The sequence below is a fragment of the Drosophila pseudoobscura genome, chromosome 2 (assembly GCF_009870125.1).
Source record: "Drosophila pseudoobscura strain MV-25-SWS-2005 chromosome 2, UCI_Dpse_MV25, whole genome shotgun sequence".
NCBI classification, from domain to species: Eukaryota; Metazoa; Arthropoda; class Insecta; order Diptera; family Drosophilidae; genus Drosophila; species Drosophila pseudoobscura.
The window spans coordinates 16,501,043-16,519,841 of record NC_046679.1 but is presented as its reverse complement, the minus strand read 5'-3'; the positions used below and the strand labels follow the sequence as shown (position 1 = coordinate 16,519,841).

Sequence of the window (18,799 nt, the reverse complement as noted above, 5' to 3'; positions counted from 1 at the left end):
ATATCAAAAAATGCGATGGGGTTAGGATTGGGTCCGAAAAAAAAACAGAGAACAGAAAAAAGAGCAATCGATAAATCCGCTATGCTTTCTCTACACTGGATCCCCTCTTCAACGCTGCAATGCCAGCGGGGGGTGCCGCTTACACTGGGAAACATAGGGGTGTAAAGTGAAAATATATTGACCGAAAACGTAGGCATAGCAAGTAAAGAATTCACCGAAAAGAGAGAGAGAGAGAGAGAGAACTAAGATTCCTATCAGTCGTTATAGGTTGCATTGATCGACATCATTAAAAGCACAAAAAAAAGTACACTCAGAGAAAAATGGCATACTTAATACGAAAAACGAGGGGGAACGTTGTGAGTTGCTGCGGACACCGCAACTCTACATTTATACCCGATACTTAGTCAGTATGGCTCTTCTCCGGCAGACGCCGCTAATATTAAACGGCACGACAAAGACAAAGTCCCTTCCGCCTCCTGTGGGGCGAAATTTTGAAATGTATGTGTAATAGTGACATATTACAGAAGTCTGGATACAAAATGTCGTTCCTCTAGCTCTTATAATCTTTGAGCCCTAGGCGCTTATAGGGACGGACAGACAGACGGGGTTCAATCGACTCGGCTATTGATGCTGATCAAGAATTTTCACCACAAATCTAATATACGTATGTACGCCTACACTCATTTTAAGTATTATGATTTTTATTGAATAATTATTATTTTTGATTTTTATTGAATAATTGTTATTATAATTGTTATTTTTGATTTTTTTGAATAATTGTTATTCTTGATTTTTATTTAATAATTGTTATTATAATTGTTATTCTTGATTTTTTTGAATAATTGTTATTATAATTGTTATTCTTGATTTTTATTGAATAATTGTTATTATAACTGTTATTCTTGATTTTTATTGAATAATTGTTATTATAACTGTTATTCTTGATTTTTTTGAATAATTGTTATTATAATTGTTATTCTTGATTTTTATTGAATAATTGTTATTATAACTGTTATTCTTGATTTTTTTGAATAATTGTTATTAAAATTGTTATTTTTGATTTTTATTGAATAATTGTTATTATAACTGTTATTCTTGATTTTTATTGAATAATTGTTATTATAACTGTTATTCTTGATTTTTTTGAATAATTGTTATTATAACTGTTATTCTTGATTTTTTTGAATAATCGTTATTATAACTGTTATTTTTGATTTTTTTGAATAATTGTTATTATAATTGTTATTCTTGATTTTTATTGAATAATTGTTATTATAACTGTTATTTTTGATTTTTTTGAATAATTGTTATTATAATTGTTATTCTTGATTTTTATTGAATAATTGTTATTATAACTGTTATTCTTGATTTTTTTGAATAATTGTTATTAAAATTGTTATTTTTGATTTTTATTGAATAATTGTTATTATAACTGTTATTCTTGATTTTTTTGAATAATTGTTATTATAATTGTTATTCTTGATTTTTATTGAATAATTGTTATTATAACTGTTATTCTTGATTTTTTTTGAATAATTGTTACTATAATTGTTATTCTTGATTTTTATTGAATAATTGTTATTATAACTGTTATTCTTGATTTTTATTGAATAATTGTTATTATAACTGTTATTCTTGATTTTTTTGAATAATTGTTATTATAATTGTTATTTTTGATTTTTATTGAATAATTGTTATTATAACTGTTATTCTTGATTTTTATTGAATAATTGTTATTATAACTGTTATTCTTGATTTTTATTGAATAATTGTTATTATAACTGTTATTCTTGATTTTTTTGAATAATTGTTATTATAATTGTTATTCTTGATTTTTATTGAATAATCGTTATTATAACTGTTATTTTTGATTTTTTTGAATAATTGTTATTATAATTGTTATTTTTGATTTTTTTGAATAATTGTTATTATAATTGTTATTCTTGATTTTTATTGAATAATTGTTATTATAACTGTTATTCTTGATTTTTATTGAATAATTGTTATTATAATTGTTATTCTTGATTTTTTTGAATAATTGTTATTATAATTGTTATTCTTGATTTTTATTGAATAATTGTTATTTTTGATTTTTTTGAATAATTGTTATTGTAATTGTGCGTGCGAGAGAGACAGAAAATCAGTCTGTGCGTGACGTCGGGCGCTGCGTAGCCACTGCAAATTGATTTATTTCCTTTGGCTATAAAAATGATCCGATCTGATCCAGATTCAGCAACCTGATAGATATGGTCATTATTTATGATTCTGCGTTTTTAGTTTTCTCGAATGTGCAATATTGTGGATGCAACAGATTTTCGTCCTTTGTGGGGGCGGAAGGGGGTGGGGCGAAATTTTGAGATATACGTTTTATAGTGAGATCTAATCCTGTTACGGACACTAAATTTGGTTACTCTAGCCTTAATACTCTCTGAGATTTGTGAATATCCCCAGATTTGCATCCTTTGCGGGGGCGGAAGAGGGTGTGGCGAAATTTTGAAACAAACTCGTCTCGGTCTGATATATTAGGAGTGTGGATACCAAATTTGGTTGCTCTAGCTTTTATAGTCTCTGAGATCTAGGCGCTAATGTTTTACTCTAAGCAAAGCCGCCTATGCTACGTGTGTGTTAGAGAGAGACAGGGCGAGAAAACATGAAATTGTTTTCTTGATGCTGGCTATAATAATAATACGATCCAATTCAGATTCTGCAGTCTAAAAGATATGGTCATTCTCTACGATTCTGCGTTTTTGGTTTTATCGTATCTTTAAAAATGTGGATTCCACAGATTTTCGTCCTTTGTGGGGGCGGAAGTGGGCGGGGCGAAGTTTTGAAATATTTTTGTAGCAGTGACATATCACAGAAGTCTGGATCCAAAACATCGTTGCTCTAGCTCTTATAGTCTTTGAGCATTAGGCGCTGAAGGGGACGGACGGACGGACAGACGGACAGACGGACGGACGGACAGACAGACATGGCTCAATCGACTCGGCTATTGATGCTGATCAAGAATATATATACTTTATGGGGTCGGAAACGATTCCTTCTGGACGTTACACACATCCACTTTTACCACAAATCTAATATACCCCAATACTCATTTTGAGTATCGGGTATAAAAAAACACATATTTACTATCTATCTATCTATTATTATCGATCTGTTTCTTTTTTAAATCGAAGTATAAATATAACAATTACAGGTCTTGTTTTTGTCTGGGTGTACTGAATAGTTGTATATTTAAGAAATTTACTTATTGAAAATCTAGTTACTGGATTGGAGAAATTACAAAAATTCCGTATAGCTGTTAGAATTTCTATGTGCAAGCTCGTAACGAAAGATATATGATGGGGTTTAAGTGAGTGATTTTTTGTAACACATAGTTTTCCATATACTAGATTGCACTCCATTCTATCCCTAGCATTTCTCCTGGGATTGCCACAGGTTGACCCCATTAAATCTTACAAAATAGGGAATGTACACAGAGAAATTTCACAGCCCACTGTTTACAATACCTCAAAATAAACAGCCACAGAAATAACTTGGGCTGTTGAGTGGTTTTTCTGCTTATAGCTATTTCTATTTTTATGTTCAACCATTAATTAATTCCATTCCCATGTTTCTTTCAGTGCGAATTATATACGCAGGAAAAAAACTCCCATTTCTCGGAGCATTTTTGCTGAGTTTTGCGAATATTTGTTCTGTTTTTTATTATTTGATAAATGATTTGCAATTTCTGCTGCCCGAGGGCGGTACAGGCGGGGGCGGTTTTCGTGGAGGTTTGTCACTCATTTATGCACACACACACACACACGCGCACAGATACCCGTATCCATATCCATACTTACAACGTTTGCTGGCAGAATTTATGATGTCATTATAATAAATTTTATGCGTGCCTAGACAACATTCCATTCCATTTCCCAGCGACTGCCACTGCGGCGACTGCCAGCGTTGTTCTTGTAATTGTTGTTGCTCTGTTGTTTAGCCGCCCTCTAAATGTTGTAATTGCTGTTGCTGTTGTTGTAGCAGTCCTTCCATCTGAATGTTGTTGCGTCTGTTTCATCAACACCCTTGCAACATATTTTTCTTGCTTGACTGCTGTACTTTGTCGCTGCTGTTGCCTGGGACACAAAGTATCTTGTATCTGCATGTTCTCCTGCTCTGCTCCCTTTGCAATATAAGTTATGAATAGGAATTCTTCTTCTCGGCTGCACGACCAGGACAATCGCATTGAAGGGCCGGAGATGCTGCTGGCTGCCAAGGAAATCAGTTGTCGGGGCAGCAGCTGGACCCCCACGCCCCCCCCGCCCCCCCGCTCACATATGCATGGCATTCTTCTTTGTACATTTGAATGTCCTGGGCACGATTGTAACATTTTTCATTGCAATTACGGAGTAGCGGCAGTGGGGGAGTGGCTGGGCTCGTGCAGGCCAGACAAAGTGTTTTATGGCAACAAAATCTCGGTTGGAGCTGTGGGCAAAGTGCCAGCCAGAGCCATGCCCCGACTGCATACGTGCTCGCCATGACGATGACGCGACGGTCTCCAACGCGACATCATCAGGCTGGCATGTAGACTATGCCATGCGGTTCGCCCTGTCCATATGCCTGGTGGCCACTTAATTAAAAAATTCTTTGCCGTTGATTTTCTATTTCTCTGCGGCTGCATGCTCAGCATTGTATTGACCAGACGATGGAGTCCTTCCCTTCTAGATGTGTCAGAGAGTTCAGTCAGTTTTGTTCCCCTGAGGGATCTGCGGCGCTAATAACTTTAATTCCAAAGAGCAGACAAGTCTGCTGCTGGGAAACATTGGAGTTGGAGCTGTGCAAGTGCAGGGGGGCATTGGGGTTTATCTAAACAGTTGCACAAGTTCTCAGCAACTGCACAGAAGCCTTCCTTCTCGTGTCGTGTAAACAATTCTCTTCCGTTCTGTCTGGCTCTGGATCTGGGTCTCGGTCTGGGGCTGCGGAAGAGCAACAGTCCCAACAGCAGCACCAGCAGCAGCAGCAAATAGTTTTTAATTAAAAATTATATCAACATTCATTAGGAGCACAGGGCAGCCCCAGCGCTTTGTTTTCTCCGAATGGAGTATGGAGTATGGAGAAACTTGCCAAAGACATTAGCAAAAGCATCTAAAAGTGTTAACTTATTGTTTATTGTGCAAGTGCAATGAAAATCCATTTTTATCTATTCTGGAAAACATTTTCCATTACCTTGCACAAGAGAACTTAAAGAGGCTTGCTTTCAAACAGCATAAAAGATGGCAGAGCAAGCAGCTGGGGCAGGGGGCTTTGAAGCGAAGTTAAGTTGCGGAAACCAGGCCAACACAATTAGCCATAAAGGCCAGTCAGCCGCTAGCTGCCTGCTGGGGTCCTAGGCTCCTTCATTTGCATAAATATCTGTGTGTGTTTGTGAGTGTGTGACAGGCCCAGGCAAGGCCCAGCCAGCACTCGCCTACATGGAATTTCGATTCGAGGCAATGACAAGTGCTGAAATGTATTGCATATTTTTTAGGGCTGCCCCCCAACAGTCAGCAAAGTGTCAGCAGAGGGCAGGCGACCCATTTATGTCCTCTATTTTATACACCCTTTCTAGAGGCAATGATAATTTGGCACATCATTTTGCAGTGTGCCAGAGGCCAGAGGAGTGCAAAGGCTATAAAACATATACATATGTGTATGTTTTCCCTAAGTTGAGAGATATTTATGGGGAATATCACACTGAAGACTTCTTCCAGTGAGACTTTTAGAACTTTGGTATGCCAAGATCTGGAAATAATTTTTTTTTATTTATTTTCGACAACCCTTTCTGTTCCATTTTCCCCTGTTTGCCCATCGCTCATACCCCGTGCTCCGTTGGATATCTGTCTGCTTAACGAAGAACATTTTATTTGGCCATAGACGACGGACGGACAGGGCTAAGGAGCAGGGCAAACATTGCATTATCAGCGCCATAAAATCAAACGCAGACAGTTACTCGATATATGCATAATACAAGCACAAGTGTGTGTGTGGAGAGAACTGTCCAACTCCTCGAGTGCCGCCTTGTCAGGCAAATGCATATGACACATGTCAGAGGAGGTGGAGCCGGAGAGACGCAGAGTGGGGGAGCCCGAGGCTCGCGGAGTGTAAAGCTTCATTAAGTTAAACACGCACACGATGCCTGTCACAAAGTGTATCTGTGTGTGTGCGCTGTCTGTCTGTCTGTGTCTGTCTGTCTGGCTGTGCGTGTGCGAGTGTGCGTCAAGTGACAGTAAATACTTGCTGATGTGTTTGGGGGCCCGAGCTTTTGACAGTTTTTAACTCATTATTCCCTCTCTGCTCTTTCCATCTGCTTGCAGGAATCTACATCTACACGAGCAACGAATAAATTGAACTTGCATTTTTATATCAATTTTTATAAGCAACCAAATGGAACGTGTTCAGCAGCATTCATCCAATGCCATCGCCATCGCCATCGCCAACGCCAAAGCCATCGCCATTTTGCCATCTTGCATCATCATCGGTTAGATAAGAGTCGGCAATTCAAAGCTCAGTTGCCACACGACAACGACCACGACCAACCCGCCCCCCACCGCTCCCCCAGCCAAGAAGAAGGGCCAACGAAAAGGAAAACAATTCCCCCATCGGATACCCACTAATAAATGCAGTGGAAGAAGAAGTTTACTCGATTGAAAGCAGCTACTGGAAATTCGCGTGTGCGAAGAATGCTTTGTTGTGGACGTAGAAAGGTGAGTGGATCGTTGAGTAATTACTATTTTCGATCTGAAGATATTTAAATTATATTACGCGGTTGGATAAGGGTAATTGTTTAATTTCTGCAAAATGTTTAATTGGCGTTTATTGTTATGTACTATGCGAACGATAACATTAAAGAGATTTCGCGATACATTGAAGACTATTGTCGGGTCGACTTTGGTCGATTCAAGATGATGTCACTGGCAAAGTAATGCAAGACTGAACAGAAAACCATTCTATTTTTTTAAATTATTTTTTTTGTTCTACTATCTTAGTGTTTCCAGATATATATTTATATTTAGGGCACTAATTAAACAAAATTTTTCTTAATCATATAAACATGTTAATACATGTTTTTATTTAAATTTAGGGGTTTTTATTTGTTGTTTCTTATTTTATTGTATTTTATTTTATTTAATTATAAATTTAATTTTGTTATTTTGTTTGATTTGGAGATCGACTGTGGAGAGCTTAGACCGAAAAGCTGGTTTCCAAATGCAAGCCGAAGCTTTGAAATGAGAGCTTGAGATCGAGAGAGCGCGAGAGCAGCTTAAATGCTTCTGCTCGCAGAAAGCTAACGAAAGTCTGAATTGGAGAGAGCGAGAGATGCTGAACGAAGCATATGTATGCGTTTTTACATATTTTTGCTACAGTGGGCATTGCAAAGATCGAACACTAACTGAGAATTACTTTAGGCTGCGCCACTAGCTATGAATTCTACATTTAATTGCTAATATCGGGCTGCAGATGTTTGATGTTCAGTTTTTTGTACAAGTGGATCCATCTTATACTAAAACTGGCGCAGGCTGTTCGGAGTAAGACGATCTTTAAACCGCGTACTAATTATACAGTTCCTAGCCCGTTTTGGATTTTCGTCAAACGATGGAAATGTGCAAATAAATCCTCTGCCTTCGTTAGTTTCATCTCCGATTAGCTAATCAGCAGCTATGCTATCATCGAGTAAAGTAAAGTAAAGTGGAGCGTGTCAAGCTGGCTTCAATCTGTCAGTCTGTTAGTCAATTGGCTTTCGGGGGCAGCTGTACCTGCGTCCGTACTCAGGGCATCGTTTTCGTGGTTTCCATAATAAATTTACATTTTACGCCTGAATTTCAATGAAGGCTTAATTGCGAAATCTGATTTATATGCTGTTGTTGCTGTTGCTGCTGCTGGCGGAGGAGCGTGGCTTGCGGCTGTGCCACACATGCGGCAAATGGCGGCGGTGGCAGGGGAGGGATGGTTGGATGGGGGAGTTGGAGTTGATTCACCTTGTATCTGGGCGGTGCTTACACACAAAGGACAGCGAAACATGTTCCCCAGCACCTCGCCACCTCCCCACCTCCCAGACAAATTCAATTACGTGCCACACGAGAAATGGGATCCATCTATCGGACTTTAATCATTTTTACCGCATAAATTTAATGCAATTTTGTGAAATGAACTTGCGCCATCGAATGCTGAAAGAGTAATTGGGCCCGAACAAAAAGGTTTAATCTGCCACCTGCCACCTGCCACTTGACAGCACTTAATTTGATTGAGAGCCGAGACCCGAGCCCGAAGCGCAGTCGAATGGATAAGAGTATTATTTGCTCATAGTTTGTGTTTACTCGATAGCTCCTCGACTACCGCCTCCATTACTTGCCCCTTCATTAGGCAGCCAACGGTGCAAGGTGTTCTAGTTTTGTGTTGCCTTAATCTTGGAAAGGTTTCCATCACTCTTTCATCACCTTTCCGAAGTTGCTTCTGTGGCGCGACTCTTCCTCGGGTGAAACTTTATGACAAAGTCCTGGCTCCTGGCTCCTGGCGCATAAGTCCCCAAAGATGCGGAGCTTGCCAACGCATTTGGAGCGCAGCCACAGCCGCCTCGCAGAACACCCTCTGGATAAACCGCCCCGCACTCTGCAGCCTCTGCTGTTTGTTTTAGTTATTGTTGTTGATTATTTTCCCTTTTGCCGCTGCGCTAAAAACTTTGACTTTGGCGCTCTCTGACGTCGCAAAGTTTAACAAATAAATTAATTTAGTTGCTGCACTGACGGCCCCGCGTTCCTCGGGGAGGAGGAGTCCCTCTCTCTCTCTCGCTCTCTGCCGCAGCCAAAGAATTCAATTTTCGCTGGCGGCACATTAAGCCTCGCCTGAGTGGGCCCAAAAAGCGGCATGCGGCGAGCGGCAAGCGGCACTCAAGTGGGAATTGCCTGGGATTTTCATTCAATCTCAAGCTAAGAAAGGGTATCCGAAAAGCAGCGAATGCAATCCATTAACAGCAGGGACTTCCCCAGGAAAGCATATCCCAAAGAAGGGCCAAAGGATGATATCTTCAGTATAAAAAAACAGACACTCCTTCTAATGAAGTTCAAGTGTGAATCGCTATCCTTGCCGCGGTGAAGTCTCACTCAAATCGAAGGCTAAAATGTTTAGAATTAGAACTCAAGTCATTTTCTCTCCAAAATCTTAACGAGAAAAGAGTGTATCCGATGTTCGTTTTTTCCGTAAGAATATTTTTTCGCCACTGCCTCCTTGATTTAAATTGCATTTTCTTGGCGTTAAAGTTTTTCTTATAGTTTTCTGCTCCGCTCTGTTTGCCTTTATGGGCTGTGTGCTGCCGTTTTCTTAATCAGTTTTGTGTCAGGCCAACAGCAAATTGATTTGTTAAGCAATTTTTAATTGAAATGGAACGCTGTCGGGCAGAATGTCAAACTTTTTACCCCAATACTTGCCAGGTTCGCCTCGAGCCTGCCTGCCACTTGAACAGCAGAAGCGGCAGGAGCAGCTCCACATGGCACATGGCACCCAAAAGTTGGTCAAGTGAGACGCGTTGGCATTTCTATTGGCATACGCGACGAGACGAGTGCTGAGTGTTGACTGGCAGCCAAACAGGCAACAGAGAGCGGGTTGGGGCCGGGGGTTTGGCAAAAATCAGCATATTGAATTACCAATTGCAGGGGCGAGGCCCTGCCCCCTGCCCCCTGAAACGTGAAACGTGAAACCTCCATTCAATGGGATTGTTTTCGTGTCTGGCTGCATTCCTGCTGCAGCATCCAAGCGTGCAATTTTCAGTTGGATCATCCTTTATTTTCTGTGTGTATTTTTGTTGTTTGCTGGAATTTCAATAAATTCCGCATCGGTATCCGCGGCGGCGGCATCCAGGATCAGGATGAGCTTCTGGGCAGTAAATTATTTTGATTTATGTGCAGCCATGCATGAGAGTGATGTGAAGTGGCGCGAATGTGCATTTTTCAGCATTTAGCTGCCATTTGAAATTTAATTGAAAGCCAGCCACGCAGCGCGCCTCATATGCCCCTCAAATGCCGACAGATCGAAATGCAGCAGCTCTTAAATGGTTTGCCTGATTAGTTGCCTGCCTTGATGGAAAAGTTTATGGAAAATAAATGGAAAAGTTCTGCTTTTGCGTTTTGCGTTTTGCTTTTGTGGATGCGGATGTGGGAAAGTTTTTTCTCTGTCAAACAGCGGCACGTTCAGCGCCGGGAGATCCCAGGCGAGTTCCTGGACCCACTATCCTTTCTATCTGCCGTTTCTGTGTCGAGTCGAGTGCCATTCACAAATAAATGGCGGGCATTTAGGCAGCCGCATTCCGGGGTGGGGGGGAATCTTTTCACGACTTCCATTTTGGGCCAACAACAATTGGCAGCGCCACAGATACAGATACACAGAAATTTAAGAGATAGAGAAAGAGAGGGAAAGAGACAGAGAAGGAGAGAGAGAGAGACAGAGAGTCTTATATAGAAGATTTTGCCTCAATGCAGATAAGAATATTTCCTCAGCTGGAGCTGTAGTTGGAGCGATGCCTCTCATAGATACACAAACACACACCAGCACAGATTCACACACACACACACACGAGAAGCGGTGGAAAGTTTTGCCCAAGACAAACACGGCCACAGCAGCATCTTCTGGCGTCTCTTAGCGGCTTCTGGCTTTCCCAATATTTATTTTTTCTTTGTAGTTTGCTCCAACCAGAAGGTTTTCCCTTCCGCCTTGCTGCACTTCCTCTCCGAGATCTTGCGGTGTGGTTGTTGCCCCATGATTTCCAGAAGAAGAAAAAAAAGAAGAAAACTATTAATTGGCAACTCTGAGGCAGCAACAAGACCGGCAGCAGGGGGCAGCAGTTGGGGCAGCAGTTGGGGCAGCAGTTGAGGCAGCGTCAGGTGAAGCCCAGATTTTTAATTGCTGCCAACGCAGCGCAAAAATGTGTGCTTTCTTTTTGGCCAAGCGCGGCACTTAATAAGCTTAATTTTTGTTGGGGGTGCACTGGCGCGGAATGTGCGGCGATAGGGCTAAGCATCCCTTTGGGGCAAGCATTGATTATCGTGGAACTGTGGCAGACTTCCAGCAAATGGATGCTCCCCCTCTGCGTCTCATTCTCATATTGTAGAGCACACAAATCCGCTGCAATAGCAGTCCCTGTTTTGCTGCTTTCCCTTCTGACATGCCACAACTTTTATTATCCTGCTAAACTGTCTTTGAGAAGGTCCACGTCCACCTGCCTCTGACAGTTTCGAGAGATGAAAGATGAGAGCAGATGAAAGTGCCTGCCGCTGTGGCAAGGATAAAGCTATGGCTGTTCCCGTTCCTGTTGCAAGGGAGGCTGATAGTCATAGCAACAGATCCGAGGATTCGCCATCAATTAATCAACCACTGAGACAAAAAGATGAGCAACTTTAAGGTCAAACATTCTCGAACGATGAAAGAGTTCTCCCTTTGCATAAATTTCCCTGCAGATTCCAGAGTACACAATGTATGCCAGCCTGCCGAGCTACTTGTAGTTTCCAGTAGTTCCCAGTAGTTCCCTGAGAGCGACAGTCGGTTCAAGGACATTCTGCCTGGATTCTATGCCAACACTTGGTTTACTCGTTAGGCACTGCTTACGTGCCTGGCAGTACACCAGTACTGTTCGGCTCCGGGCTACGTGCCTTTCATTTGCGAAACTAATTGCAAAACTCTTACGCAACTGCAGGAGACAGGCGACAGGACGACAGGACGACATACGACAGGAGACAGGACGACAGGCAGCACCACGACATATTGAAATGCTCCATATTCATCGAAGAGTTTTCAAGTTTGTTTCGTGCACGTAAAATATTTACCTGTCATTGTTCCCCCGAGCAAACAGCTCCCATCCCATTTCCCCCATCCTCGGCGGAGCAGAACGTGTTCATATTTTGCGTGAAAGATGCACACAGCACAGAGCACAGAGAGACAGTTGACTTATTGCCAAGGACCTTCCTTCCTCTCTCTATTGGCAGCCTCAGCGTCACCTCTGTGGCTGCTCTTAACGGATTTTTAATTATTTCCGCCAGAGACTGTTGCTGTCGGACCACTGCTGATGCCATTAAAATGATGAGCGGGAATTAGCCCGAACCTTGCGGTAATTAAAATGGGGCTGCCCCTGGCCCGCTGTCAGCTGAGCCGCTGACAAGGCCGTAGCTTCGATGAGCTTTGCTGTTGCTGCAACACTGCGTATGACATATTTTTACTTTTGAAACATAAAAATATCAACATCCCAGCGTTGAACAGAGGGTTCTGCGACGAGTGTGCATGTGCGAGGGAGGGAGGGAGGAGGAGTGCAATCTATGCTCGTATTGAGGCCACTCGACGGCAAAGGACTCGCAGGGAGGGTACAAAAAAATATAGAGGGGTGATGCAGTAGCAGCAGCTGCAGCAGCAGCGCAAATGCAATACCAAAACGAAATTAACCTCACAACCTACTACAGAAAGCAGCATCCATGCCACACAATGTGGGGGTCTGTGTGGGTGTGCACTAAAAGCGGTTTACGCCACTCACATGTAAACCCCAGTTGGCTGCCACCAGTGCCAGTCCCACCCACATACACACGATTGTTGTGTGGATAGGTCGTGGCTTTGCGTGTTTCACTCACTCTTTCACTCTACCACCCTCCCACTGTGCCCCCACTCTCCCCCCGCTCACCATGGATCCACCCCTCCCCATCCTTTGCACCTCCTTGGCTTGGTTAAATTTTCTGTTTGCTTTTCTGTGGATTTTCGTTACGTTTCGGCAGTGCCGAACGCCTGATGCCCCTCCACTCCCCCACTCCCCCACTCGCCCACTGGTTCTTCAAAAAGTGTTGTACCTTTAACGTATTTTGCATTTGCTTGGCATAGATCTCAGGGCGGGAGGGGGTGGGAAGGAAGGAAGAGGGCCTCTAGAAGGAGGTTTAAGGAGACGGTCTGTGGGGTTGCTTCTCTGCACAGTTTTGCTCTCAGCTTTCTCTCTCGTTCTCTTAAGACTTGGCTTACTCTCTTTCTCCCACTCTCTCTCTCTATCTCTCTCTCTTGGTGGCTTCTAAAGCTTTTGTAGTAGAGAAAAATGAAATGTTTTCCCCCCTTGTTTTTTTTGTTTGTTTTTTCTTGTGTAATTCCTTGGCTTTTGCGGCTTTGCTGTGCTTCTTTAGAGTGGCCAGAGTTAAGCAAAAGTTTATGGGATATCTTTTTCTTGTTGCCTCTTGGCAAATTGTGCAAGAAAATTGTTGCATGTATGTGGCACATTAAATATGCAACTTTTGGTGACGATGATGCAAGGGTATTTTGCTGTCAAAGTTTTGGGGCATTACTATAATCGAGGGGGAACCTGTAATGGCAGACAGGCAGACAGACAGCCAAATGACATCAATTAGCCGAGTGCGAGCAAAGCTGAGCCTTGAGCCATGAGCCAAGAGCCAAGAGCCATGGGCCTTGAGCCATGACAACAACAGAGCCAAAACACAACTGAAAGACACGGCAGCGGTATTTGTGCCAAGGCTCGGCTTGGCTCTCTCTCTCTCTATCTATCTTTCAGTCAGTTAAACAGTTAACAACGTGATTGACGGGTGGATGGGTGGCAGCAGATAGAATAGGGCCAACATTTTCACGCCAATTGCGATTAGTTTGGCTAACACACCGGTTGCAATTAGCCTAAGGCCAAGGCAAAAAACTAGCGGCATTAATTGCCAATGAAGGCACTTAAAAGGTAATTTAGCATCCGAGGGTCGATGGTCGTTGGTCGATGTCCTCCGCCCCCCACCATGCTTACCTTTGAACTCTTGGTAAGCGGCTTATGGCACACGCAAGAGCAGCAGCAAAAAACTTTTACATAATTCACTCGGAAAGGACCATCCAGCAGCAGCATCAAAGCCACATCAAACTTGGGCCACTCTAAAGGGGCTTACCTTCTGCACCTTCAGAGAGAGAGAGAGAGATGGAGAGAGCGATAGAGAAGGCGCTGAAAGTGTTGACCAACAGGGACATTGGGGACTGGTTAATGTCCGGGACATGTTAAGGCATAAGTCCTCATACATATTTCATTCGACGGAGCAACTTGTCACGAAAATTCGCTCAGTGTAGGAAGTCTCCCCCGCGGTCGAGAGGCAAAAGTTTTCATTTCTGTTCGCATTTTTGGCCATTTTCACCATTTTCGAATTCAATTCCACTCGCAAGCAGCCGCCGAACCGAGCCGTGAACTCAATTTGCTGCGCTTGACAAATTCCAATGACAAAAGAATTTCTCCTCTCCGGAAGTTTGTTATTAGCCGCTCGCATCCGGACCGCTGGCTGCCTGCGTGCCGACGCAACGGATAAGGTTCGACGCTGGCCGGACACGGACACGGACCCGGACCCGGACCCGGCCGGGACCTACTATCGTATCCACACGTATTGCTACTCGCGTGTGCGCATCTTATCCGCGCAGGCGTCTATGTTGCGTATACGTAACGTACAGTATAGTGTGTTTAGGCCTGTGTGCCTGCGGCATGTTTGCCTAGCTGCGGTTGCTGGCCCATGCCCCATTCCACATGCCCCATGCCCCACGTCCCACGCCACAGCCTGCCGCCTTGAAAAAGAAGAAATTTTTGAATTGCATTTATTTTGCATGGCCTGCTCTCGGCCTGACAGTTGATTGCCTGTCAGCGGATGGCGGCTTCGTGGCTTGCTGGCTGCCTGAATGCCTGACTGGGTGGCTGTTCCGTGTGGGTGGATGGGTCAGCGTAAGCGTCTCATCAAACTGACCCACATACGAGTACGAGACCAGTGGCTGTTGGCCGTGTGTCGATGCAGAGAGAGAGCGAGCGCGGAGAGAGCGCGCGCGTGTGTGTTTGCAGCTTTTGTGAATGATGCGGCCTACCTACCCAGCACTTACTCACACTCGCATTCACACTCACACTCGCACTCAAAGGGTTACACACATGTCATTCAGGAAATTGACTTTACGCTCTTCCGAAAGGCCTTTCCCGCTGTTATTTCAACCTTTTTGACCAAAATCTTTTGAGTACTTACCTCTGCTTTTTCGATACGAATACACTTGATGAGGGCTCGAATTTTCGATATTACAAAAAGGTGTATGCCACAGACAAGATAATAGAGGGGGCTATGTTCTATACAAAAATACTATTTTCGGTAATAGCCAAGTGATCTTAATTTCTTGAACTAATTTGGTGTCTGCACTCCATAAAAGAAAATTAAAATACTCAAGTGTAAGGCCTTAAGAAAATACGACAATTTTGTTCAATATTTCATAGAATTTACGTTGTAAGAATAATAATAAACCAGTGCGACAATATGACAACTTTTGTACGCCTGGATGTTCAGATCACATCTTTATATTTAGAATTTGCAAATATACTCCAAATATTTTTTAAAAATTCACAAACCCCGATCTGGTGACTGGCACTTACATAATTTTCACTCGGCATTTGCAGAGCCGATGTCCGAGAAATGTTGGGTTAGAAAAAGAATTGTGTGACCTTTTAAAGGATTTTTAATTTGTGTCGATATAATGGCTGTTCTTGAAGATGTATCGAGCTTTCCAATCAAAAATGTTGTTGTTGTTGTGTATGGCGATCATACTATGGTCCTACTATTAGACTTTATTTCTTAAGCGGAATGAATTCTCAACAAATTAATCAATTTTGAACTATGTAGTTTTTGTTTAGTGATTTGCTAGTGATTCATGGATGATTTTTTGTGGATTTATTGGTGATTTTATTACCGGATCATTTATGAATTCATCGCTGAACTTTGTGATGATTTGTCCAAGGATAACCTTAAAAGTATTTGGGATTTTATCAGTTCATTTAAAGTGCTTGACATTAGCGATACTTATCATTATTTTTGTTCCTCCACTTACTATATTCCTTCACTTATTCTCATTCCATCAGTTCCATTTCGTTGTTGAAGGGTATCTAAAGCAGCGTCATGCCGCAGGACAAAAGCTGGCTGCTTCCTTTTCTAGTCCTTTTATCAATTGTAATGCGTTTTTAATGGCAACTGGTTTATCTGTTTGTGTCATCGGGCTGGGTTATTAAAATTATTCATAATGCTCCAACGCTGTGTGTGGAGTGGCAGTGGCAATGGCCCCTCGTCTCTCGTCCCTCTTCCTCCCCTTCCCCGACTGACCAACAATTCGCTTTGTTTCATTTTGTTGATTTGAATTGCTTGATAAACAAACATTTGCAAAAGCGACGCGCGCGCTTTCGGACTAGGCCAAAGCGGGAGGGCTTTTGTTGGTTCTGCTTTCGCCTATGGCCCATTGTTGTACCTTTATCATTCATAATGTTTGTCTGTCATGCCAGGCGGGGTCCCGAGCCGCTTTGAGTTGGGTCTGGTCTGGCGTTTTCCTTGCGTTTAGCCAGTCACACACATGATTGGCATTTTTCTCGTTTCATTTGCCAGTGGCATAGGTTCGAGTCCTTTCCTCGAGTATGTAATTGTTATCGATGTCAGGATTAGCTGGAAGCCTATCTGCCCTGCGGGAGGCGCCCCAGGTGAAGGCTTAAGTGTGGGTTTGTGTAAATGAATTGAGAGGGCTTCTCTGTGGAAGCCAGGGATGCCAGGGATGCTTTCCTTAACAAGATAATGGGACTAGAGCGTCATCATCCCGAAAAGCTCCTTATATCGATGACAAGCTTTAACCCAAAACGATTGCCTGGATGGCTGGGAATTAAAAAATGAACCCACAATATATTGGATGCCAGGAAACGATAAATGAAAACGCTCATGTAAATGATCATATCATGCGGAATGATCCATTTATTTTCAATTTTTCAAGGTTCATTCCTAGCCAAGACATCAATTATGCATCTGACTGTCCTGGGCTTTTGGACAAGTTCAAGTCCGTGCAACATCAACCGTGCAGCACTATACTCGTACAACTACAAAAAAATCACATCTGGCAATGCCAAGCGACAGGGTCCCCAGCAGACATCCCATCCCATCCTCGAAGAGCGGCAGCTGCTGCTGCTGTGCTGTGCTGTGCCGTGCCGTCCCGTATCAAATACAATTCCCCAAATCCCGACTGCCAATTTTTTCGTGTTAAATAATTCAAATATATACACACTCCCACACACACACACACACACACACACACACACACAGTCTCCAAAAACGAGCCTCAACAGCACGCAAACGCATGCACAGAGATGTCGTAAAAGCCTGTCGAACTTTTCTCCGTAAAAGCTTTCGCTCTCCGTTAAACAAGAAAGTTTACCCGAACCGAAGAACCGAACAAGCGGGAGAGAGAGAGAGAGAGAGAGTCTCTGCTGCTCTCCATGCGTACGAGTATGAGTGTGTGCGTGTGAATGTATGAATGTGAATGTGTATTTGCTCCAATTTCGACAATGGAGATGTTGTTTCGGTTGCAACTTCGTTTCTCTTCTGCTCGGCTCCGGGCTGGTTGTCCGCTCGCCGTTCCATCTCAATACGCAAAGTTCAGTTGAGCGCGTCGGACGTCGTTGTCGTTGTCGTCGTCGTCGTTCTGGTGTGTCCGTCCTCGTTCCGTTCTAGTCCTCGTGCTCGTTACCGTTAACATTAACGTCGTGCGTGGCGCGCTCTTGTTTGTGCATGTGTGTGTGTGTGTGTCCGTGCGTAGTAGTATTTGCAACGCCGACGCTGTATACGTACAGGAAGGACGGACTCTATACATACGTATATACCTGCAGAGCGAGCTCGTGGCTGGCGTGTAGTAAAACTCATTAAAAACGGAACTTATTCAATACTATTTCACGCACGGCCAGGAGTGGTGGGTGATAGAAGAGAAGGAATCGCGCGCGCTCAACAGAGGTCCCCAAGTCAACGGCACCGTCACCGTCACCGTCATCGTCGTCATCGGGCAGCGTGATTGTCGGTTGTGGGTGGACTCTAAAAATGATTGCAGAAAAGCAAACGGAATAGCCGATAAAATTTTAATGCCGCGTTAAATTGCCTCCTCCACGGCTAAAGAGAGCGAAATATGGAGCCCGCTCGATCAATACAAAAAACAGTAGTCAATTAAAACTGTCTTAGGGAATACATACATACAATACTCCCACTCCTATCGAGTCTATATATATATAGATATTTTTGTCGAGCAGCAAATCACTTACCTAGGTAAACCGATTTGTTTCGAGAACAGAAACACGTGTTCGTGTGTCTGTGCTGGAACACACAGACACACACACACACACACGAGCAAATCTGAAATGAAATGAAATTTATTATGGAATAAGCCCATTACACAAACACACACAGACAAACACAACACTGCGTATACGCAATGAGAATCAAAGGAAACGAGAAAACCCAATCCCATCGCAATTCTTTTGAACGACGGCTGCCAAAGACATTGCCTAGTCTTATTCATTTTTTCCGCTCTTTTTCCGTTTTCCTTTTTCTTTTTTTTTGTATCAGACTGTCCCATATACAGACACAAATTTTTGCTGCTAAATGCGCGCGCTCACGCCCCCACACACATACACAGTCCCAACCCCCCTGGCTCCATCCCACACAGACAAAGGCACAGGCACAGGCACAGACACAGGCAAAGGCACATGGCGGTGGAGATGGTGCTGGCGATGGCGGCGTTGGAGCAGACGCACACACTTAAGGTTCAACAGCCCAACGATTGCCTGGCAAGACACAGAAAGAGACAGTGGCAGGCAGGCTGCCTGACAGTCAGTTAGGCAGCCCCCAAAGCAGCCATTATCTTCGACAATGTTAACCCACGTAGCTTGGGCCCAGAAGCAGAAGCAGCAGCAGTGGCAGTGGCAGTTTCAGTGGCAGCAGCAATATTGCGTATACGCTACCCC

The 18,799-nt window shown here is 43.1% G+C and overlaps 1 protein-coding gene across 11 annotated transcripts in view; it reads left to right on the top strand.

Moving 5' to 3' along the window:
* Positions 1 to 18,799, top strand: part of RhoGAP100F (Rho GTPase activating protein at 100F) — a 42,386-nt gene that overhangs the window by 3,741 nt on the left and 19,846 nt on the right. For 10 of the 11 annotated variants that reach the window (XM_033377384.1, XM_015181993.2, XM_015181986.2 and 7 more), the window contains one exon: positions 6,339 to 6,728. In XM_033377384.1, the coding sequence (XP_033233275.1) occupies positions 6,642 to 6,728 (87 nt within the window). In that variant the 5' untranslated portion in view covers positions 6,339 to 6,641. Of the gene's footprint in view, positions 1 to 6,338; positions 6,729 to 17,412; positions 18,102 to 18,799 lie in introns of those variants that run through there. The other variant, XM_015181988.2, reaches the window with a different exon arrangement.